Genomic DNA, 24881 nt, shown 5'->3' on the forward strand with positions numbered 1-24881 from the left:
GATCTTTATGCTAAGAGTAAAATTTTCAGGATCTCCAAGTGAGATACTTATTTAAACCTTGTAGTGATAGTAGTCCCTGTAGATGTGTGACCATTTGATATAGTGCTAGCATTTCACATTTTGGAGGAGTAAAAATTCACGGTTTTTAATAGAAATTTGAAAAGTATTTTTGTCATCTGACATGCGTGTTTCTCCAACAGCAAGAACTCATCAGAAATTGAGTATTTTGTTAAGTTCATTAGTGGTCTTTCTATTTGATCCTGGTAATTCTTGGTACTCTTTCACGCTGCATTCTTGTGATTCTTTGTGTGGTTATTACTTATCTCCCCAAATATATTCAAAAGACTATGAAAACGTCCTTAGGTTTCCATGCTTTGATACAAATCACCTTTAGTGACTATGATTAGGAATACATTTGTAAATGTGGTATGTAGCTACAGTTACAATACCAAAGTTAAGAGTAATAGGTTGAAATGACAAGGAACTTGCCAATTTGCCTAAAAACAATGGGAGATGACTTGTTTGAGGTTACCAGCCATGCAAAGATGTGAAGGATAAGTCATGGACTGTTGTGGGGTGTTTTTTGCTTCATTTATTTATTTATTTATTTAGAATTTTTTATTAGTGTCTGTTTTTTTTATTAGTGTCAGTTGATATGTCTGAAAATGCATACATTTCCATGTGTAACTTAGTATATTAATGCAGTTTGACGTAAAAGTGAAAGTTATTTTTATACTGGTTGTTAATTTTGAATTTCATGGTACTTAATGCTAAAATATTATTCATAAAGCATTTTCTGGATTCTGCATGTTATTTAAAATGCATTATCTTATTCAAATTTATGCAGTGGTTATTACATAAATCTAAAGAAAGTTGGAGATCTTTAGATTTTTGAGAATCTCGTGATAATTTCAAATAATATTTTAAATAACTTGTGACCAATATTCTTACAGTTCCTGAACTGTGTAACAACATAAAATATTAAAACAACTCAAAGTACCATCTTCCCCCCATAATTTTTTAGTGTATCTTGATTTCCAAAATAACATTGTATATGATTTTCTTACAGTCCAATCAGTTATTCCCCACAATTCATTTTTTTATTAAAACATTTTGTAGAGCTGTTGATATACTTTGTCAGTGTCTTGAGCGCATGGTTTGAAATTTAATGAGCTTACATTTATTATTTACAGTTTTAGTTTAATTTCAACATACGTGTATTATTACAGTGTATATTCAACAGTTCTGCTGCTAAATGAAGTAAGCATATACTTAGCTTGCTGCACAGATACATGGGCACAGGTGGACATCTTGGTAGTGTGCACCATGCAGTGAAACACATGGCACTACACAACGTGGGGCAAAGAGCACGCAGTTTGAATTAGAAGTCATTTTATGGATACCTTGTAAATTTGTGCTTGTTCATACATGGGCTGTAATTTCTGAAACGGGTGCGTGTGTTTTAACGTTGAACATTTGTAATATATGCATTGCTCTAATGTAGTTGCCCTCTGTGGAAAGAGGCAGTATTGTATAAGCCTGTTTATGTCAATATTTTAATAATTTATCTTTATAACTACATTTTGTCTATATTTATAGCAACATTGGCACCCTGTGTACAGAAGATAAAATCAGTGCTGAAAGGAAACTTGCATCCATCTGGAAGCAATAAACTTTTCTAAAAGACTGCACAGTGTTACTTAATCCTGTGATTTCTTACTGTGAGTGAAATTAAGGTTTGGTTCAGTTGTGTCACATCATATTGGTATCAAATCTTTTGTGAGAGCTTTGTCATCGTGTTAAGCTACAAACAAAATCTTAGAATTGATGAAAGTCTGAGAATGTAATTTCCTCAGTCACAGGATTATGCATCACTGTAAATGTAGCAAGTTCCCTCTACTAACAATGATAGTAATACCAGAAAGATTCTAGAGTATTGTATTTTGAAAGCTTTCTTCGTCGTACAAAGAACTCATTTGTATACCGAAAACTTGACTAAGTATACCTTAAATTTTGTATTGTGTTCTAAGCAATTATTTTTCATACTAAACATATATCATGTTGAATAAAATATGTTTTAATATGCCAAAAATGTTTTGTAAAGTTAATTAGAGAAATATGAACATTTTCACTAAGAGCAAGGGGAAAAAATATAAAGATCATCTAACATTTTTTTTTCTTTGCATTTTTTTTAAGTCTGTTAAGTGTGGTCTACATGAACAAAATGGGATTCATTCATCCCTGCAGGCAAAGTGGTGTAGTCTTACAGTCTTCCGATTCCTGTGCGGCAAGCGAGCTGAAGCGCATTGGGGGCGAGAGAAGGGTTTTATACTCGCCAGAGGATTTTGGTGGTGCTGCTGCCATCTCCGACCCTTGGGCGAGTGTAGAAGGTTCAGGCAGTATGATACAAAGGATGGCTGAGTTTTTGAAGAAATCTCCTAGAAAAACAGACTAAAGATCAATGAGTGTAAAACTGAACATGTAGCTGTTAATCGATGAGAGGTTCATGGATGAGCTTATCTAGCAGCTGATAGCTGTGCTTCAGTACCTAAAAGCATGAATTGCTAATATGCATGAATTACCAATAGCTTATGGAAGGGAATTGTCTGGTGTTTAGAATGGGATGTCTGTTCTTTTTTTTTTTTTTTTTCTGAAGAAAATGTTTGCTTGAAAATCTTTTCAGAAAAGATGAAAATTCAGATATTCAAGGCATGCTGAATTTCCTGAATGTCAGACACTGGTATTTAGCAGTATTGGATGGTTTGTAAATCTGTAGTTGAGGCTGAAGCAAATCTCTTGCCAGTAAGAGTGCAAGTAGAATTAATTATTAACTTGTAATTGATCAAACTTGGTAATGTCATGTGGGCTTGGAAGGTGATTTTAATTTTTCACCATTATTTTCTGAAATGGCAAAAGTAATTGTCATGATTATGACACAAATTAGGAGGTACAAAATGGTGTGTATATGTGAGGTTTTTCAACAGAGTGTGAAATGAAGCTCATGTTTCCTCTTTGGGGTTTCTTTAGTACCTTTCAGCTCTGCTAGCCCATTGTATTAAATCACATAAGTCGTTAGATCCCAGTCTTCTGTTTTATTTCACCGATCTCTCTCTTTTAATTAATTCCATTATATGTTAGTGGTGCTGCTGGTCTTTGTAAAGCTATCCATTTTATCTGATGCCCGTGTCTGCAGAGGCTTTACGAAAGGATGCAACCTGCTGATGTTTGTTCCACTGCATGGACGTTTGTCACATAACTTCTTCCACTTCTTACAGGAAACGCCACAGAGTTTCAGGCACTTTGTGAAAGGTTTGCTGCTACTTTCCCAATCGTATTATGAAATTAGGCAGTATGTGGGCCACACTCTTAATGTAAAATGTAGAGCTTTCTATAGTAAATTTATTTTCAGTGACCTCTTTCTTAATGTGATGTTAATGAGAAAACGTAACTATTAAAAAGCAAAGACTTCACATGTCCCCTGTCAAGTGCGTTAGTTTCAGAATGGCTCTCTGCATCCCTTCCTTTCAGCTAACCCTGTTCTCTAAAGCATCATTCCCAGCAGATCTTCTTTGGAGATTATTTTTTCAATTCACAATCTCCCTTAAATTGTTTGTTGGAGAACGAATGGGAAACTCTTCCTTAAGGCGGAGCTTCTTGTCTGGAAAAAATGCTAGGTCTTGTGCTAAGTTTTAATCACACAATGGTGGAGCCGTTTTTTGGCTCAGGTCTTTATTCAATAAACTATTGGGCTTCCTTTCAAAATATGAATTTTGGTGTATTTGGCTGACAAAGTTCTGCTGTTACCTTGTAGTTTGAGAGCAAGGTGCTTTGCTGCTCATGGAACATGATGTGAGTGAAAGCTTCAGGGACTGACGTGTACTGAGCCTCATGCAAGAAGGAAGGCCTTAGGGTATTTGGAAGGACAAGAATGATTAGTTTTTAAAAGATGTGGTAGAGGACAGGGATCAGAATCAACTGGTGAAGGAGTCCTGTGGAAAGAGAAGTTTGGAACATGGAGAGAGATGGGAAGGGAGGGCAGAAGGCTGGAGGAAGCAACCAACTGAAGTCATGAGTCAAGGATTCTTGCTTCTGTTTCTTGGACTGCTTTATATTAAACTTGTTGTGCTACAATACCATGGGAGGGACTTATGGAAGTAGGGACTGAAATGCTTTTGAGGTGACTATCCTAATGCATTATGAAAGTATTCTTTCATAACCTTTTTATTTCTAGGAACATTATGCCTGTATGAATATACAGGAATGTACTCCTGGACATATACAGAAATAAAGCATTGTATAGAGAAGAGTGACCTGCTGGCTGGTAATTTCAGCCATGTTTCCTTCTTTGGGGTGACTTTGCTAAACGTGAATAGTAAAAAATTATCATGATGCCTTTTGCTGCTGTATTAAAATAATGTCATTTTTTGTCCAACAAACTGTGTCATTATAGACTTTTAAAGTACAGTTTTATTCTGAGTATTATATATTTTTTTAATAACACATGAATAGAGTTCTAAAAAATTAGTGTGCATCTTTCCCAGTTCTTGCTGACTCTTGTTGATGATCTTTGAGGAGTTAGCAATTAGAAGTTAACGCGCACAGCATGTTGGCTCAAGCTGCATTGACTTCATGCTGATGAAAAGAGACAGTTCCAGTCCTTCCTCCTTTCCTGCTATGTATATTCTTATCACTTTGAGCCATCTCTGGTTGCAGGACTTGTGTTGAAATGACTGCATTAACCAACTTGTCAGAAGACTAGGCCAGCAAAAAAATAAAATAAAATGGACAATCTATGCTACCTTAGGGAGTTGAATTGACTAACTTGGCTTTGTCAAGTGCCAGACACAAAACAAAGAAAAGGCTGGACTCCACAGTTGTGGTAGGTGCCTGTATTGGAAGAGGGATTAATGGCACGGTGTTGCATTGGCTTGGCAAAATACATCACTTCACCCTGAGATTCTCTAAAGGAGAATGAAAATCGGTTGTTTTCCTGTCAGATGCTTTTAAGCTCAATTTTCTGCCCTGAAGGGTTACAGCTGTTGCTACATGTAAATAGGTGGCATTAAAAGATGAAGGTAGGAGCTGCACCCTACTTTTATTCTCCAGGTCTGGAGGATCTGCGATGCACCTCTTCAGTGCTTTGTAATACTTCCTGAGCTTCTTGTGGTTCCCTAGGAGGTCATTACACACAGTCTGGAAAATATTTTTTCTAAACTAAGGTCTTGGTTGTGTTATGTATCTCTTTATAACACCATTTAAAAGGACTAAAGTAGCATAAAGGTGATCTTAAAAAACAAACAAACAACAAAAAAGGTCTTCCCCAGCCTGGCCTATGCTGTACCACCTTTACCACCTTCTCTCCATCTCATTGTTCAATATTCTGGCCAAGCAGTAAGTGAAGTTTTGCTTTCTGAAAGAGATGAAAGAGAGTAGGAGGCATAGCATCGTGGGTTTTTTTGTCCCCTGCCCCCCCCCCCCCCCGGTGTTGCATGACTGGTCTTTTTGAAATAGCTTGAAAATTCAGATGTTTTGAAAGTAGCTTTTCTGTCTTATGTTTTGTGTATTTAAATTAATATTGAATAGTCTGACGTGAGCTATACAGTAATTCTTAGCTCTTCTGGCAAAAAATGATCATGCTTTCACATTTATAGTTCTCGTTGCTAGTCCTTCATAACCAAAGTAGTAGCTGAAAACTCTGGAGTGGTTTCATGAGTCAGGTGCATGGCCCTTACTGCACTTTCTGATGGAAAGAACGGGCTTGAGTTAGTACTTGGTGTTTTATACACAATAGTTAGGCATTATTTAAAATTACTATTTTTAAATAAATATTGCTAAGCATAAATTTGTGAACATATTGTCAAAACTGTTTTTATTTTTCATTCTATTTCCTTTTAAAAATATATATTAATACAGTTGTATTTTATTGTATATTTGGAATAATAGTGTTGAAGACAGTGTTCATGCTGTGTAAGAGGAACTGTAATAACTACTGTTCACCGTATTTTCTTTGGTATAATCTTGATGGTTTTATTTCTGTTTATCTATTATGTTACACTGTACTCAGGTATAGCAATGAACTATCAATGAAGGAAACTTGAGAGCCTAATAGGATAAAATGTGTAATAGTTCTATCTATAGAATGAAGTGGGACTACGTGACTTGCCAAAGGTCATACGAAGAATTCGTGACCAAGGGAGTAGAACCTTAGGTTCCTTATTTCCAAATCTTGTACTTGAACTATACAGACACCTGACTTATGTATTTCTCAGATATTTGTTACAGAAATTAAGTCCTCAGATACCACTCCTAGATGTTGGGCCTCTATTGTCAGATAACAGTCCAACAAATGTTATGTTGTTGAAGTGTTGGTGCTTATATTTTAATGATGCATTTCTTCAAGCTGTTCTGTTTTCTATAATACTGTTTTTTTCTTTTGTATGTTTTGATCAATTTTGCTGTAAACATGAGATACTCTATTTGTTTAAAACTTAGTTTAACACTTAAAATTATTTGCTATTTACAGTTAAACTGTATTTGAGTGCATTAGTACTTCACCCTTTGATTTGGTGTATTTAGACAAAATTTTTTATTAAATAAGAGATTACTGTTAATAGGAAAAATGTAGGATAGTCTAATTTTTTAAAAACAGAGACGGGATAAATTGAAGCATAACACTTCCTAGAAATTCATATATCAGGCAGGCCTTTTTTCATGCTGTATTTTGGGGGAAAAAAAAGTGGACATGTGCAGAAACTGTGAGTACAATTAGCGTCAAGCAGATAAATCCAACTCTAATCCTGTTTACGCTCTACATCAGACAGATGTGCTGAGATTGATTTAGACAAGCTCTTGGCTTATAGTAATTTTTTTTAAGTGCCATATATTCTGTTTTTGTTAGGTCTTTGTTAAATGTTAAGTGCTGTTAGTTTTACTCTTCCTAACGCCTGTAACCTACTTCATACAGGTTCCCTCTCAGCTCTCATGATGACAGGGCAGCCTGGTAGAAGAGATTATCTTTATTCCTTGTAATTAAATTGACTTTTTTTTCAGAAGATACAACAATGGGAAGTGGGTACTGAATTAAATAAATAGCATGATATCTAATAGATGTATACTTAAATCTCTTGCAAGAACAGATGGTACCCAATATCTTTCTAAGTAATGTGAGAGGACAGTTAATGTCCTGAAACAGCTAGCGATAACCAATATGATACTAACAAACTGATAGTTTGTTGTTTTTTTTTGAAGTTTAAAAAAGTGTCTAATCCAATATGTACTTTATTTTTAAAGTAAACTTGGTTGTTACTACCTGTTAGAGATATTTTATAATAATATATACAATATATTTATAAATATATGTACATATTTATAAATGTATAAAATAGATACATATAACTCATGACTTAAATTTTCATCTGAATTTTTTATCAAATTTTACTGTATTTGTGATGATCTTATTTTCAGTAAAAATGGAAGATAAAAAATTGTACAATAGCCCTAAGGCCTTGCATGAAGACTCCTTTTCAACTGTAGTAAAAATTGCCGGTTCTGATCATACTAACTCATTCAGTATTTCCTTTACAACTTAAAACTTGAGGATGATGCTTTTGTATGATTCAGTATTCCTATAGTTTATATACTTCTCCAAGCTGTATTTAAAAATGTGTTCCAGTAGAACAGCTGGAGTCAAATACTATTTTTGAAAATGTAACGCTGCCTAGTAAGAATGTATTATTTTAATTTTCAAAAGTTTTGATGTGCATCTAAGCAACAACTATGTCAAATGTAGAGGAAGAGGAAGGTTTAAAAGCAAATAAAACTCTGGCTGAAGTAGTAGCATGAAGAGACAAGATGAGATGAGCCTTAGCTGACTGACAACTAAGGTCGTATTATGGAAACTACTAGCAGAAATAGAGTATTTGAGCAGGCCTTCATTTTATTGTTTTGTGCAGGACAAATAGCCTAATGTTTGTAATCTATTTACGGTTTGTATGCATAACATTAGCACAACAAAATTTGTGATGTTCTCAGCAAAGCTAATATTCCAAAATGTTATTTAATTTAAAATATTTAAAAAGCAAACCCATTTAGCATATTTGTATTGTCTGGGTGAATAACTGCTGAGCAGCTGCTATTATACTTCATGTGTCGTTGCTTACCCAAGTTCCTAAAACACTGTGTGTGTGCTGGAATGTCCAGTGGCCTGTGTGTCTGACAAGTGTTTCTGGAAAAAAGATGAGCAGACCTCCCCTTTGAAAATGCTGTTTTTATAGTTAAGATGGGTCTTAAATAAGCATCTATATCTATAGTTCTAGACAAGTGATCCAGGATGTTGCCAAGTGATTCATTTAAGGTCTACGAAGACTCCCCAGGTGTTTTAGAGGAGCGATGTAGAGTCGGTAAGAATCCAGCCCTCAGGTTCGGTGCCATGGGTGCCCGCTTGCCCTTTGAGCCTGCCGCTGGCGTGCCATCCTGCGGGGCGTCTGCAGAGGAGTGCGGCCACCGCAGGGCCTGGTTCAGGGACAGGTGCTGGGAAATGCTGATCTCAAACCGTCACAAGAATCCATGCAGGCTTCTTTTCCTGCTCAAAAAAACTTTCACCTTGCTGAAACCCTCTACTTAACGTGGGGTACTGGGACAGGTGAGCCCTGTTTTTGTGGTCTCAGTGCTGTCCTTCCTCTCCAGGAAGAACTCTGCAATAGCATTTCACAGCTTCTCCTGGGAACTTCGGTGTACTATATGGCAAAGGTCTGGTACCACACTCTGGTATGCCTTTTGCTATTGAGAAACCACTTGACTGAGCTGCTGCTAGATTTCAAAAAGGTTTCTTTTTCTAGCTTTTTTCTGCCATGGACTGTGAGGGGCTCTTTATTGGTCTATAGCACATTGCATCTGCTGTAAACACATAGACGGCAGAGAAAGTTTGCTTTTCCTGTCCAGAATATCTGACTCCTACAGGAATGGTGAATTTTTTCCTTCAGTCTGTGTATTTGACTGGGTTTGTTTTTGAGGAATTGGGTGTTTTACATCTTAAGAGAGCAGAAAAGGAACAGAATAAGCCTATACCACAGTGGCTCAATTATTACACCTCCAAAAGGCATTTGCAACTAGTGTCATTACATGACACTGTCAGCAACCACAAGATCTTCGTGTATGTCAGTCCCAAGATAAGAAAGCCTTCATTTCATGTTCCAGCCTGACACAACTCTCTCTGGGGCTGAGAGTTTTGAACTGTCACAAGCCCTTTTGAAATTGTTTTTCTTGTTGTCTAAATCAAATATGTAACTTGAAAATGAAAGAAAAGATGGGTGACATGCTTTCGGTGTATTTTTCTGGTTTTGCTCAGCTGTTTTCTGATCTCTTTCTAGTCTAAACCCAAAGGGCAGCAGTAGTATCAATTGGAAAAATAAATTATATATGTAATTAGATATATTTATATAGTCAGCTTAGGTCCTAGCACACTTTCTGATCTCTGAGAGAGATGACTCAGAAGAAGAGAATGAAGAATTTGCCTTGTCACTTCAATAACAATGCAAAAAGAGGGGGAGGTGTCACTTTTTTAAAGCCTCAAATTTGTTGAGGCCTTTGAATCAAAAAAGAGGTACTATAGCCACTTTGAAATTGTGTTATTTGTATAGCAGGATACCTAACCTAAATAATAGAGTTGGTAAAATATAAGATTAGTGATTGACACATGTGATATGCAATAAGTTATGCAATAAGTTTCAATATAGGCATGAGCAGATGCAACAAGTAAAACTAGAGATGAGGACATAACAGTATTGTTGTTTTTTGTTTGTTTATTTTGATTTAAATATTACTTCTAGTTGGTAACTTTTTTTTTCCCTCCCTACAGGTGATTCCAGTACGGTTCTACAGGGTGAAGAGGAGATTATTGAGATGAAGGATGTATTTTCAGTCAAACTAAAACGTCGTCGTTTTGTGGGACAGAAAAGAGGTGGTACTTTATTGGGTATCACTATTTTTAAATGCTTGCATAAAGAAGAAAATAAACTAACAGACTGTGCTGTCCATTTAAACAACTTAAGTGAAGATCACTGTAATTCATGGTTTAGACATCTAAAGGAAATTTTGAATGGTAAGCACTTAATCGGGGTTGATATTATTTCAGACTTATTTCTATTGGTGATGCATAAGGTTGAATGATGCTTAGAAAAAATATTTTGCCTGTAGAAATTAAGACACAAATAAATGAATAATGTCGTTGGAAAATGCTGTTCACTACCAAAGTTTTACATGGTGAAGTATAAAACTTAACAAAGTGACGATGAGTAAAGCATGTTGAAAAAAAAAATAAGCTGATGCTATATTTTGGAAGTGTTCAAACACTGAAAATAAGTAGCTGATTGCATTCTGACTGAAGAGTCTTCTGAGAAATCTGTTTCTTAAAGAAACAAAAGACAATATTGGTACTTTCACTTGGAATTGCTGCACATGTAATGGTACTGGAGTTGTTGCAGCACCGGAGACTCTTCAGAGACTGCCCAGAACCTGTTTAGTAGCTCCTGCTTGAGATCCACAGATTCTTAGAGGCTAATGGGAGGGGCTTCCTCTGCATAAAATCACAAGTGAAAGGGCTCTTAAGGTTCTGCAGGACTCTTATTGTATAATTTGATACTAGTGTATTGACGCTAGTTAGTGATGAGAGGCAGTTCTTTTTTTAAAAAAATATTTTTCTGTATGCTATAATAATTTCAGGATGCTTTGTTAACCAATGAAAGTTGTATTTTTCATGGAAGTTGCATCAAATTTAAGAAGTTAATATTTACTGTTCAGGGTGTGTGTGTGGGGGGGAAACAGGAACCCAAAACAAAAACAAGCCAAAGCCTTTCACAGTAATTTAATACTACGAATTTTGGGAAGACATGGAATATAGTACACTTGTGATTTAAAACAAAACAACAAAACGCAAACCAAACTCTCTGATTTATCTCAAAATTGTGTCTGTTTACTGACTATAGCAAATGAGTTTCTTCATTACAGAAGAAAAACGATCCATCTTATAATAGATTATTAAAACTTCAGCTGAATTGTTAATACTGAGCCTGATTGCAGAATTCAAATTTTACACATCTGTACTGTTTGTAACAGCACTTCCAATAGTGATTTATAGTGTTCTTCTATTAAAGTTAAGCAGAAATAGAGAAAGTGAAATAATGTTCATTAATTGTGCATACTTACACTGCTTACAATATGCTTTGGATTTTCCAAACAAAATAGTGTATTAAAGACTGCCTCCCCTTGCCCCTCTTGAAAAGCTTTATCAGTAAATATCTAAATCTGCAGAAGTGCCAAGATTCTTGCAGATCTCTAGCTACCCATAAAGGCAAGGACATTTGCATACGGAGCAAATGTCTGTTTTGTTCCCAGATTACCCTCCATCCATCAGGAGCAGTGATACCATATGTTCACAGAAAAAAAGAGGCAGTATCTCTTGCTCAGGTTGCCTTCACTTCGAGGTGCAGTCTCTGTTTTATAGCTTTGTAATTGCAAGCCACCTGAACCTGAAAAAAGCATTCTGTGCAATGTTGCTCTTTCTGGTTCTTCCTTCAGCTTTCATCTTTCTCCAGAAGTCAAACCTCGTGCAGCTTTTTCTTGATGTCTACTCAGTACATTTATCTCCTTTCCTTCAGGAATAATCAGGACTCAGAGTGTGTTGGGAAAAATATCCAAACACAAATCCCACAATACTGTTTACTAAAGTGTATATTGTTCCGAGTTTTGCAATTATAGTAAAAGTAGTTTTTCACACTGTTAGATTTTTGAAGACTGAGTAGGTATTCAAACTGCCTTTCTGCCTTTTCCAGAAAATCAGCAAATTGACAGCAACATTTCCACACTGAGTGTGGCAGAGAGACATTATCATTAATTCAAACAGTGTTGATATACTAACAATATAATTCAGGAAAAAAATTTTCTTCTAATTTAAATTGTGACAAACATTGGCAGGAAGGTCCCGGTGGCATACAACAGATCAAGTTCTGCTCTTTCTTCAGTAATTAAAATCTCAAAAGGTGCATTGCATTGATATATCTCTGCTTATCTATAAGCAGAGATATAATCCTGCTATATCCTTATATTTGAGGATATATCCTTACGGACTGCAACACAAAATTAAAAGTCCATCCTTCTAAAATAGTCGAAATTGAACTGTATTTCTTTTTCCTAATGTATCTTGTGAGAAAGTAAGTTTTCATTAACTGGTGAACTATTTACTTGAAGGATTTTTATTGCTTCTAGGATGGAGCAAATTAAAAGCAGGTGATCTACCGAAGTAGAGTGTCTGTATGCTTAGGTACAGCTGTCAGTAAATATGTATTTTCATTTGTCAGAATGGCTAAATATTTCTAAAAGGCGCATCTCTGAGAACTGAAAATAAATACAATTTCTATTTTACTTTTTTTTTTTTTAGATTTTTAAGCATTGATCATTTCTGTGTGTGTGTAACAGGGTAAAAAGCGTGCTACTGTCTTCCCACTTCTAAAAAATTCTTATTTTCTACATAAAAGTGCTGTTGTCCAGATGCATGCCTGCGAGATATTAAGAGCTTGCTCAATGATACGATGTTCAAGAAAACTTTGATCTGTACATTGTGTATTTGTTAATCTGATGTAAAATGACTGCTGCTACCTTTAGGCATGCACCTTTGGAGCCCAGATTCTGGACTGGCTCCTGGAAAGCCCCAAATGGCAGCTTAGACAGTTGTTCCTAGTCTGGTGTTGTATGTCAGACCTATTGTGCACCTGACTCACAGTGATTTCCATTTATACATTGCATGTTTCTGTGCAGGGCTTATGGGCATGTGCTGTAGACATACTGTGTAAGTGGAATTCACTGCTTAATTTGGAATCCTCTCTGCATGCAAATGCCCAGGGCTACTTAAAGGGTTAAGACAGCCCTGGAAATGGGAGAAAAAGGACAATTAGCAATGCTTACCTATTTTCTTTTATTTTTTTTTTGAATTTCTTTTAGCTGTGATGAGTCTTATTCTTGTTAACAGAGTTAATTTGAAAGAGTTTCACTTAAAAGCTCTGTAAGTTAACAGAAGACACTTCTGTTAAGATTAAATGATGAAGTAGCTAAAAATGCATAAAGTGCATTTTATTTTTATGTACCATTCTGTAGTATCTCTCTCGTATTGGGATTTGATACGAATGTCTGAAACTTCGTGCATGAAGTTTTAATTAAACCATTAATGTTAAACATTAACTTTGCTAAGTTAATATTAACAGTGGTGTCTCCATAGTTACATTAACAAATGTTTCATATTATTAGTTTTCCTCATGTATAATATTGTTACTGCTGTATAAAGTATTTATAAATGCATGTAATAACAACGTGATTCCAAGCTCTTAACTTTTGTAACATAAACCCATTTTCATAAAACTAAGAACTGAAAGCAGCACAGATGTATGTCTGAGCATAGCGTCTCTGCTGCCCTCCGAGCCTTTGTTTTCAGAACACCCTGATTGACCCACCACCCTTCATGGTTCACTGATTCACTTGATAGATCAAGTTTAAACTAGTGCATATTAGCACATTTGTTAGTACTAGAGGAACAGTTGGCCTTCCTGCTTTAGGCTGCAGGTTCATTTCAAATGGAGCAGCTACAGAAAACAATAACAGAATACCAGTTAGGACAGCACCAAAAGGCTGACAGACTGAAATCAGTTGCAGACCAATTCATTCACAGTGTTGTTTAAAGAAAGTTAAAAGATTATTATTATTTAAAAATACTTAAGAACTTTCACTATATGTGTTTCACACTATATTGTGTGAAAATCTTGTCTTTGATTATGATTGGATTTTCTTTCATTAAACTCAGTTGTTTGTTACACGATCATTGCACTCTGAACGATAATTAATAATTTTTGTCAGAATTATCCATTCATGTCTGTTGGCAATCATTTGGCATGAAACCACATGAGTAGTGTACCATCTATCTACTCAAATGCCGCTGGTGAAATGAAAAAGAAATGAGCACAGATTTGGTCTTCCATCAAGAGCCTTTGGAATGCACCTTTGCTTGTGTCCTTTCATGATCGTATTGGTCACTTTTGTATAATGCTTCTTTGCTCTTTTGGCAATACAAGATACTGCTTCATATTCTCAAAATGATTTTTGTAAAAACTTACCAGCAGGCATTTAAAGATTAAACGTTTTCCTCTTAGGGTTTTTTCAAGTTAGCAATGGTGGTGCATCAGAGAGAACTCATCAGCATACCATTTATAGGGGAAAAGTGTTGTTGCCTTACTCCTAAACAGTCTGTGTGTCTTATGCTAATATCACTTAAATATGAGAGGGAGGGAAATTCTGTAACTAATAAGATTGGGAAGCTACTGCTTTATCTTTTTCTTTATCATGGATTTTGTATGTCTCAGAGAAACAAAGCAGCCAGTGACTTCAAATTGAAAATCAGTGATGGTTAGCAACAAATTCTTAGTGTTGAAAGTGTTTAACATATTATGTAGTTTGGCATAAATGGGGAACCTATCTCTACTTAAGTGCTGTTTTATTTCATGTGCACAATGTGGCATGTTTCCTAAGGATGTACTTCTTTGTGTAGGTACTAAGGCCTCCTACTGAAGACATTCAGGATTCATCAGGCATTAACAGTGCATTGGGAGTACACTGTCGCATTAAATTTTCTTTCAGTATCTTTAAGAAATCTTCTAAGATTTACTAGCACAAGTTGGATAAAGTGCTAATTTTCATTTGCAGATTCTTTGATATGTTTAAATGAGTGAAAGAATAATCTATGGGACTTTTATAATCATATTTTGAACTTAAGGAGTACTTTTCCTTTGATGCTAAAACAATGTTTAGTTATAATTTCTCAGAAGATTTGCTCCTGTTCAGTTGTTGAGGTACAGGAAGTGGGGAAACAACTTCAGGAAGTCCCAGACAACACTTTTAAGGTTCGCGTGGCTGTAAAATTTGAAGTAAGACTCTATATGGGGCAGGAAAAATTTTTCACTCTTGGTTCCTTTTGGAGTTGAGGCCTATTGCTAATTTTCTTCCTGAACGTTGAATGCGGTGTACTTTATCAGACCTAGCTTTCATTTGGCTAAACAAGTGGTAATCTAACCTTAAAACTAAAAGTAAATTGAGAATTTATAAAGTAATTAATTGAATATAAAATTGTTCAAATCATATATTTTAAGTAACTAGCAAAACTCAGGTAGTATTTTGCACCACCACTTGCTTTTTGTAATAAATCATCCTCACTCAATAACAGCAACTATAGGAATTCTAGAAATAGGAACTTGAAAAGTAGTGTTTATATAAAAATGTTTACTAATACCCCCCCCCCCCCCCCCCCAAAAAAAAAAAAAAGGATACAGTGAATTCAAAAAATACTTCCGCAGAAGAAATTTCATTGGCTCAATGTGCAGGACTCAGAGCTGTTTGCATAACAGTATTTCTCAGTGTTGCTTGTTCAGAGTTCAAGTTACTTTGAATACCTAAACGTAGCTTTTAAAAAAATAAAATGAACAATAATTCCTAGATTTCTGAATGTTGATTTGTAATCCCAGAAAACAAAAGTACTGAATTGTGCTGTCAGTTCTGTTGGGTGTTATTGTCATTATGCCTGCTGGCAATGTTTCACTTTAAATTCCAAAAAGAACATGTTTTGATATTTTTTGCCACTTATCTTTTAGTTTCTCAACATTCAACATGCTCCTGTTTCAGGCTTTAACTAGGTTATGACATATACTTTTTTTTTTCCTGGTTCTACGGTATTTTGGTTAATGTGTGATTCATTTTTACTGTTCCTAACTGTACACACAAAAGTAAGCAGTTCTGTAATTTAAAGATACATAGCACATATCCAAGAAGAAATGGATACATTTTTAAACTCTAATTTACATATCCTGTTAAAGTATATTGGTTCTAATATTAAAAATGCAGTTAAGCTGTAGGAATAGCTGGGTTGCGTGCAATATTAAATGTTTTGTGTTTTCTTTTTAGGCTTTCAAAATAGACCAAAATCTTTAAAAGTATTTGTTAATCCAAGCAGCCACAAACGAGAAGCCACTCATGTTTATTATGAAAAAGTTGCACCACTTTTTAAGCTTGCTGACATCAAAACTGACGTCACAGGTAAGTTGCTTCAAAAGCATAGTTTAATCTTGTGTGAAACAAATACTTAAGCATGAAAGACAATTTGAATCTTTATTGACTTTGTCTGCAAGTAATGAATTTATATTTATAATTTATTTAATGTAGTTATAAAATGCAATGTATTTTTTCATCAAAAAATGTTTTAGTAATTCTGTTCTTCATTGAATAGTTTTCTCCCCTATAGCCATCAATACCAATAATGTATCTTTCATACTTTTAAACCAAACATTGAATAAAAGGAAACAAGCATTTATTGTCTCACAGTCTTGTATATGTTTGCTGAGATTTTTTCCTGCATTCTGACAGACACGTCTTAAAATATTACCTCTCTTCCTAGAAAATTTATTGGTCATGAGATTGGGGCTGATTGGAAGAACATGCTATTTGTAGGTTCTGACTCAGTTTCAGGGATAACCTGAAAGCCTAAGTGATTAATTGGATGGCAAGGGTAGTTCTCACCAGGCAGGCGGGCATGAATCGCTGTCTGGAGAACATGAAGGTACAAGTTCAATGCTGTAGTGATGCTACCTTCTGCTCACTAATAGGTTCTTGATATCAGGTTTGGATTTAAAGCTCAAAATTCTGCCAGAATTCTGCTTTATGCCCTTCTGGCTTTCACTGAATTTGCCCTTTAGCTGTTTTATTTCATTGGCTTTCTGTAAGAAACTGAGTAGGCAAACAACAGATTTTCTTAGTGCAGTAAAATAGTAATGATCTCATTATTTCTGCCCCCTTCTGTGAAATGACTGAAAGTTACTTAAGTTGCATGAAATGTCGTCCCCCCAAATATCCAAGTTTACAGAGAAATGGTATTAATATTTCCTGCTCCAAATAATTTTATATTCATAGCATTATAATTCCCTTTAATACACTGCTGTTCTTTGGTTACACATTTCATATCCATGTGAAGTGTAAACTCTCTTGCAAGACATTTTAATATCAAAAAGTATTTTTCCCGTGTCTGTTGTAATTGGTTTACAAAACAATTGGTTCCAGATTAAAGAGATGGGGTTTGTCTTGTAGTTATTGCCTAAACTTCTTGTGAAATCATGACTAGTTCAGGCTACATGCCAGAAAGTGCTCTGAGAAAATCTGATTTAGGTATAAGAATATAATAATGCAATACATGTTTGTATGAGATTTGTCTTGCTAATTTTATTACCTGTTTCTATATATTTTAAAATTATTTAGCCCACAATTTAAAGTAAAATCAAATGAAGACTAAAGACACAAAAAGTGTGAAAAAGAATTCAATCTGTTAGAACTATGTAGTGATTTCTTCTTAAATTCTCTTAACTAACAAAGGAATATTAAAAGCTTTATGTGAGTTTTAATTCTCACAGATGTATTTTTCACCTGCAAGACAAAGTAGCATAAACAAATTATTAATAATGAATGCTGTCTTCTTAGAAATTGAGCATAATGTTGTTTGGTCACAATTTAAAAATATTTTATTTTTTTTTTGTCATGCAGATTTTAATAAGAGATTACTAACTATGTTATGTTTTAAATTATTACTTAGCTGTTTTAAGCAACTATTTAAATAAAATTACCCTTTAAAAATTCCTTACTACTGGTTAGTGTTTCATTTATTTTTACTGTGAACATAACCTTGTTTGTAAAATTCAGCTAAAGGCAGAGTTATCATTAACGTGTGTAAGATTACGTTTTTAGCTATGTAGTCATCTGAAATCCTAAAGCATAATATATCAAATATGTACCAACAGTTTTAAAGATTAATTCATAGAATTTAGTATAAGCTATGATTATCACTCTCAGTGATTTTAAAAGCATTTTTCCTATTTGAACAAAAGCAATTTAAAGTTTATTTTCAATTATTTTTCTTTTAAATTCTGAAAAGAAACTTCTGTTTTTAGCTAGATAAATGTTTAATTGCTTACCTTTAAAAATAAAGTTATTTTGCTAACATCCAAATACTGAAGTGCTTATTAGCTGCCTAACACTCCTCCTACAGGCAAAATGAGAAAACTACATTAGAGTTTAAAATGCTAGTAGAGAACTAAATAATTAAGAGCTATGCATTAAAAAAATAATAATAAAAATAAAAAACGGGGACTGCATGAAAGTCTTGTTCACTGGTGACATCTAAAAAACTCTTAAGTGCTTCATTTCAAGTAAATGTAACAGATTTTTTCCTCCAATAATTGTTACGGCTTTTATTTGTGATGTTGAAGTGTGCATCTCATTATTACTGCTTTTCTGAAACACGACCAGTTACTTCCATAGCAGTGTACAAAGGCGTATTGTGTACTACAAATTGAAGGCTTCTCTACAGTTTTTACATTGAAGATAGTTTACTTCTAGTCTTTACATATATACTTCTTTAAAGCTTAAAATTCATACACAAAAATCTTATAGCAAATTCGAATCTCTGAAGTGATTTTGAGTGCATATACAATGCAAGACTTTAAATTTAATTAAAAACAACAACTGCAACAACAAAAAATATCAAACTTGGACAATGAAGTGATGAAAGACAGAACTCTGCTCATCCCATCTCATATTTTGGTAGCTGGCTCTTGGTGTTACTCTTTAGTGTTTTTGGTTCTTACATGATCAGCCTTGTCATGACTTAATTTTCACTGTCAATTCTGTTGGAATAAACTTTTTTAGATTTTTTTTTTTCCATATTACTTTGCACACTAAAAATGCATTGATTTTACTGAAAATGACCACAGGTCTTAAAGGGTAATGTATTTTTATACAGTCTTTTATACAGTCTTTTAAGAGTTTAGCAATTATGAGTGCTGCTGTTGGGATATGACATTTAGAAGAACGGTGACTCTTCTGAAAGTCCAAAAGCTTCCCCCAAATCTGGGACACCTACAAGTATTGGCAAATACTGCTGATTGGCTTTATTATTTTAGAAACATGATAATCTTGCAAAATCCTACACAAACTTAAGAAAAAAAAATAAAGGTAACCTCGACAGACTCCTAGTTTGTCTTCTCTTTTTAGTTTTGAGTCTTCTGCTTCCATTTATGCACAATTACAAGCTGGATGTTTTGTCAAAAACAATAGCCTTCTCCCCTCCACCCCCATCATTTTTAAGGCAGAATCACAAAGAAAAAGAGAATGATTGAGAACTGGGCAAAGAACATTGGTTTAAACTTGCAATACGCTAAATAACATTAATATTATTTTTTCCTCCAATGTTAACACCAGTTAATCTGTTGTTCTTATAAGCAGTTTTAATCCTATTGGCACTAGTCTGTGACATGAGTGCCAGCATTTAGGCATGTCATGTGGAAGTGTCCCACATTTTGAAGCATTGAACCAATTATATATCACTTTTTCTTTATGTGGGGACTGAAGCCTTAGTTTCTAGTTTTGCTACATGAGATATGGTGTTACAGTGTTTTGGATTATATGATTCTGTTCAACTCAAAATCACTCAATTCCCTTCTTTTCCCTACTGTAATTTAGAGCTTGGGAGCAAAATGCCTTTAAAAAAGGAAAACATTTTCAATTAAAATCTGTGTTAGAAATCGTTGAAAAAAAAATAGTATCTATGCCAATTATGTTACCTGAATCCTTCTTAAACTGTGAAAGATGCTCTTTGTTCCTCTTAGCAAAATTTGGTTTTCCTCCTGAATTACAACAGGAGCAAAATTTTCAAACATCTATCTTTTTTCCAGGTATCAGAATGACTTTTACATGTCCATCTGTAGGTTGTCTAGCCTGCAGAGAACTTTTAGACATGGTCATTTTACGCCTGTGTTGATTTTTATTTATTTATATTTTTTTTATACTTGATAGATTTTCTATAAGTTGTCATCAAGTTTTTTATTGGAAATTTTATTTTTTTCATTATTGTTTTGTCACAGTGCTTCAGAATGGATACTGTGTTCCTCTGCCATTTGCTCATCAAATTTTAAATTTCTTGGAATCATCCCAAGACTTATGCCTAGCAGTAGTTCGCCTGTGTAATTTCCAAATTTCAGCTATTAGAAGCAAAGAGGATGGAGTTCCCATCAATCTGTGACTCTTTTTTACTTCCTTTACTGATTTCTCTGTAGACGTGTGCCCTCTTTATTTTCATGTCCTTGTTCTTTGAGCGAATTAATATTGTAATAATAAACGTAACTTATATTGTTACATTAGGAAACTACTGAGCATGTTTTCCTTTACAATATAAAATCTTATTTACCATACCAATTTAATTAGGTTGTACTCAGAACTTTCTAAATGTCATTACCTTCATTCAAAAAGCAGGCATTTAACTTGGTAACTAGCTGCATGTTTTCACAGGAAGATTTTATTTCTTCATTGAAGTAACGGTAAGGTATTTGAATCTTTCTGCATCATTTTTGCACACGATTTTATTGATAATTTTTTTCACGAGCTGCACATACTGCTAGAAGTAGAGTTACCATCTTTAAAAACAACACTGAGTACAGTGGTAGCTTAAATACTGTGCTCTGATCTTCCTGAATAGGTCCTGCATGAAAGCAATTCAGTAAGTAATGCCTGAAAGTTATTTTAGTAATAAGCATTTATGTAGCAAAATGATAATTATCTAACTTTGATATCAAAATAATTCTAATTTCTCATTAAGAGTTTCTAAAACACCAAGTGCTAGAACTTTGCAAAATTTGAAGTTAGGTGCTGATAGACAATTTTTAGTGCATACTGTAGAGATTCTATCACTTTCATTTTGATTTTTCTTTTTTAAAGAATGAGTTAGATACTATTATATATGTGTGTTTGGAGAGAGAGAGAAGCGTTTTCTATTTTTGTAAGCAGCATTTGGGTAGTCTGCAGAAATACTATGTTATAACAGGTACAGATACAGAATGATTGTTTTAAACACCACGACTAATAATTTTAACAGTATTTAGAAACACTGGAGAAAAGCCTCAAACTATGCTAGCACCAGGGACAGACAAGCATGAAAGATTAATGTAATTTTGCATATAATGATGCACATTCTTACACAAAAAATCCATCTGCAAGTGTCATGTCAGTCAGCAAAAATCTTTGATGGGTGGATGCAGCTGGGCTGTCTCTTCTGGCAAAGCTGGCCTAGAAAATGCTAAATGTAGTTATGATGCTTTGTGCCATCTGTAGTATGCCAGTTTATCCTGTCTTCGCTGGCATTTACGGTACTATGTAGGGTATCAGCAAACACAGAGACATCAATGTAGAGTGACAGATTCATTTCCTCCAGAGGCTATGAACTCTGGTGTATACTTGTGCCACCTTCCTCTGTGTGTTATATTCTGTTGTCACTGGTATTTGGCTTGATTTCATACTTCTGTGTTTAACTCATATTTTTGACTTGGCAATTTGCATATCCTAACACAAAGGCAATTAAATGTGATTGATACTGAAATAATTCAGTCTTAACCGAGGGTATGCTTACATTTTCCTGAAGTTTACCAACTGTGTCAGTGCTAAAACTTTCATTTTGATGCAACAAACATCTTCTCTAATTTTCTGGATTTAAATGTACTAAATAGGCCTGTGTCTGATACCATCTGAGTTTCAATGTCTTGTCTTTCAGCTAGTCTGACTGTACAACTTACCTTTCATAATTATAATGCATTTAATGATCAGAAAATATATTCTGCACCAAATTACTGTATGTTCCTTATGCTAGAAGGAAAAAAAATATTTTATCTAATCTTCTGATAATAAATAATGTTGTTTTCCACAGTAACTGAATATGAAGGACATGCTCTCTCGGTACTGAAAGAATGTGAACTCCAGGCATTTGATGGGTAAGTTGGTTAGAGGCAATGAATGTTAGTAAGCCTCATAACAGTAGTTTTTATTTGTATTCTATCCAAAGCTATGCCAGTAGGTATTTCATGAGTTACTCCATTTCAAATATATATTCAGTCGGAGAAAATCAATTCTAATTAGGTGCTTTATTTTTTTATTACTTACTGAAAAAATTATGTATATTAGACTGATAAATAATGGTAAATAACCATAAAGCTTTCTTAAATACATTTCATGAAGACTTCATTCTGTATTTGCAAGAATGAAGCAAGTGCTTTTTATTTCACTCTATCCATTCAAATGCCTCTTAAGGAGAACATTTTATATAAAAGTTACCTGAATGGTTTTTTGTTTGTTTTTTTTTGTTCCCATTAAAAATTCTAAAATTAAATCATTCAAGCTTATTTGAAGTCAAGAATGAAAATTTTTGTTCAATCATTTTTAAAAACCTTGCAGTTGTGTAGATTAATACTGCAATCTTAGTTATTTTTACATTTACAGGAGCATATTCAGTTGGAATTGGAATAAATTGGAATAGGTTTGTGTGCTGTGGAAGTCTAACAGCATTTCTCAGAGCTGTTATCAGAATATGCAGTGAGCTACACAACAAAGCTGAAGTGTTTTATAGGCTGATTCAATTTTTAGTAGTTCTAGAAACTCACAGAGATACGTGAGAAAATTTATCAGAAGATGTATTTTAGGTATTTCAAATTTTGAGGATAATTTATTTCAATCTAATAACTGCCTTTTGGGGTGATGGTTGGGGAACCAGTTTGTCCTGGGAAGCAGATATGAAGGCAAAAAGGAAAAGCCTATCAGGTATTCTCTTGCACAAACCCCTTCTGCTCTGAACCATATTTTATTGTTTTGTCTGTGATCACTGGGTGCAGTTACTGGAGTACTTGTGTGAGGCATCTCTCTAGTAGCCAGATACAAAGGGAAGTAGGAACAGAAGAAGCTGGAAGAAAATACCATGGTGACTGGATGTCTGAGGTGAAAAGATCCCCATCCTTTCTAAGTTGGTTGTTCAAGTGTTTGCTTTTGGCTTGTAGGTGTTTTTTTTTTTTTTTTTTCCTTCCTCTTGTGTGGAAATTAAGTAGATTTTATTAACAGAGGTTATGAGTAAAAATGAAATTTCTGAAGTGTTTGAAAAAAGTTTTATAACTTCCCCAAAAGCCTGGCTTCCACCCATGTACTCATTCAGTAAAGCACAATAAGAGCATCCTATTCAATATCTAACTTGGGATGCTTTTTTGATGCGAGGTTGTAGAGAAAATGAATTGCAAGGGTAATTTTTTCAACTGATGTAGCTGGAGATATCTTGATGGGTTATTCAAGAAAACGCTTTGGTGTTTCCCAAATAAAATTTTAATTATAATTCTAGTTTATTGAAAATTAAACCAGAAAATGTATGGAATCTGTTTTGAATTGAAAATTAACTCCATAGCCATGAAATCATACTACAGATGAAAAAACACCCTTTTAGCAATTCTAGTAGCCACCTGACATGGTGTCACTTCACTATTTCCAGTGAGTCTTGAGAAGTTTTACTTGTATACTGTGCACTGTTGTTTGTGACTTGGCAGATTCCAGTTCTTTTCAGTTGTGCCCTGGCTTCCTGTCCAGTTTTGTTCAAGTCAGCTACTGTATCTGCCCCTCAGTTCCCTGTTTACAATGTAAACAGGAGAACAGTGCTTCCCTACCTCCAAGACAGAACAGGTTTTTATTCATTACAGTAGGTAAAAAGTACAGTAAAATACAACTTCTGATCTTGAATTTCTTTCCAGAAGAGTTATGTTAATGTTGTCTTTCCAAAAGAGTTATATTTCCTGCATGTTAAACAGTATATGAAATAAATTAGAAGCTTTCAACTTGCCAGTAGGGTGTTGGAAGTTCTTTGTATTTGTATCTTGGTGCTTTCTGTAAGCAATACTGCTGTGTTTTAATTCTTTGTCAAATCTGTTTTTGTCTGGCTTCTATTTCATTTATTTTCTCTGATTTCTCCAGCTCCCATTATGTTTTGCAAGATCATAGACATGTCATGCTGCATCTTGTATACTTCAACTCTTTTGCTCTTCCCCCTTTTTTTTTTCTTACTGACATAAGAAATTACCCACGTTGGCAATGTGCTTTTCCCCTGCCTTGGGGCCAAGCTGTGGTGAGAAATAGAGTGCATTTGTGATGCCTCTGAGCTGCATTCTCTTGTTTGTACAGTTACAGAAATATGCAAGGTATATACAGGTATTTCTTCCCTAATTAGGGGCCTACACTATTATGGATTTTGTTTAAAGTAGCTTGGGTTAGTCAGACTTTAGGGAACAGTTGATTAAGAAACTTGTGTCTGATGGCTAGACAGATGTTTTTTCCTCTAAGAAGGCTTCTTCATGGTCTTAGTTAAATCTGTTTGCTCAAGGCTTTCTACTCCTTATGCATAGCAGGTTCTTGCTGATTAGGTCTGGAATCCCTGGTGCCTGATGGTATCTCTTATTTCTGGCCAAAAAGGCAACTCTTGATGATTAATGTTAAATTAATAAAAAACAAAGTTTGCATATTTTTGTTGTTGTTATTTTGTGGATTATTCATCTGTGTATAACAACAACAAATACAGCCCCCCAAAATTAGAAGAATATATATCTGTTTTAAAAAGTATTAATATCCAGCATCCACATTTAAGTCCCTCTAGGTGTACAGTTTATCATGTTTTTGTTGCTGTGGCAGGGATATTTAAGCCTAGGTATAAAACAAGAACTAAACCAAAAATGAGGTAAAAAAAAAAAAAAAAACACACAGATGATGATTCCTGATTATAAGCAGGAAGAGAATGGGATCCAATCTTTCTTTCTCTTTCTTTCTTTCTTTCTTTCTTCTTCTTTCTTTCTTTCTTTCTTTCTTTCTTTCTTTCTTTCTTTCTTTCTTTCTTTCTTTCTTTCTTTCCTTTCTTTCTTTCTTTCTTTCTCTTTCTTTCTTTTCTCTTTCTTTCTTTCTTT

General features: G+C 34.4%; 1 protein-coding gene across 3 annotated transcripts in view; it reads left to right on the top strand.

Moving 5' to 3' along the window:
* The window catches only part of CERKL (CERK like autophagy regulator), a 54771-nt gene that overhangs the window by 13711 nt on the left and 16179 nt on the right, over positions 1 to 24881 (top strand). For all 3 annotated transcript variants that reach the window (XR_013953791.1, XM_080600449.1, XM_080600448.1), the window contains exons 2-4: positions 9857 to 10099; positions 15994 to 16125; positions 21827 to 21890. Coding sequence is in view for 2 of the 3 variants with exons in the window: in XM_080600449.1 (XP_080456575.1) it covers positions 9857 to 10099; positions 15994 to 16125; positions 21827 to 21890 (439 nt within the window). In the remaining variant the exon portion in view is untranslated. The remainder of the gene's footprint in view (positions 1 to 9856; positions 10100 to 15993; positions 16126 to 21826; positions 21891 to 24881) is intronic.

Source organism: Anser brachyrhynchus (assembly GCF_964034855.1).
Source record: "Anser brachyrhynchus genome assembly, chromosome: 7".
Taxonomy (NCBI): domain Eukaryota; kingdom Metazoa; phylum Chordata; class Aves; order Anseriformes; family Anatidae; genus Anser; species Anser brachyrhynchus.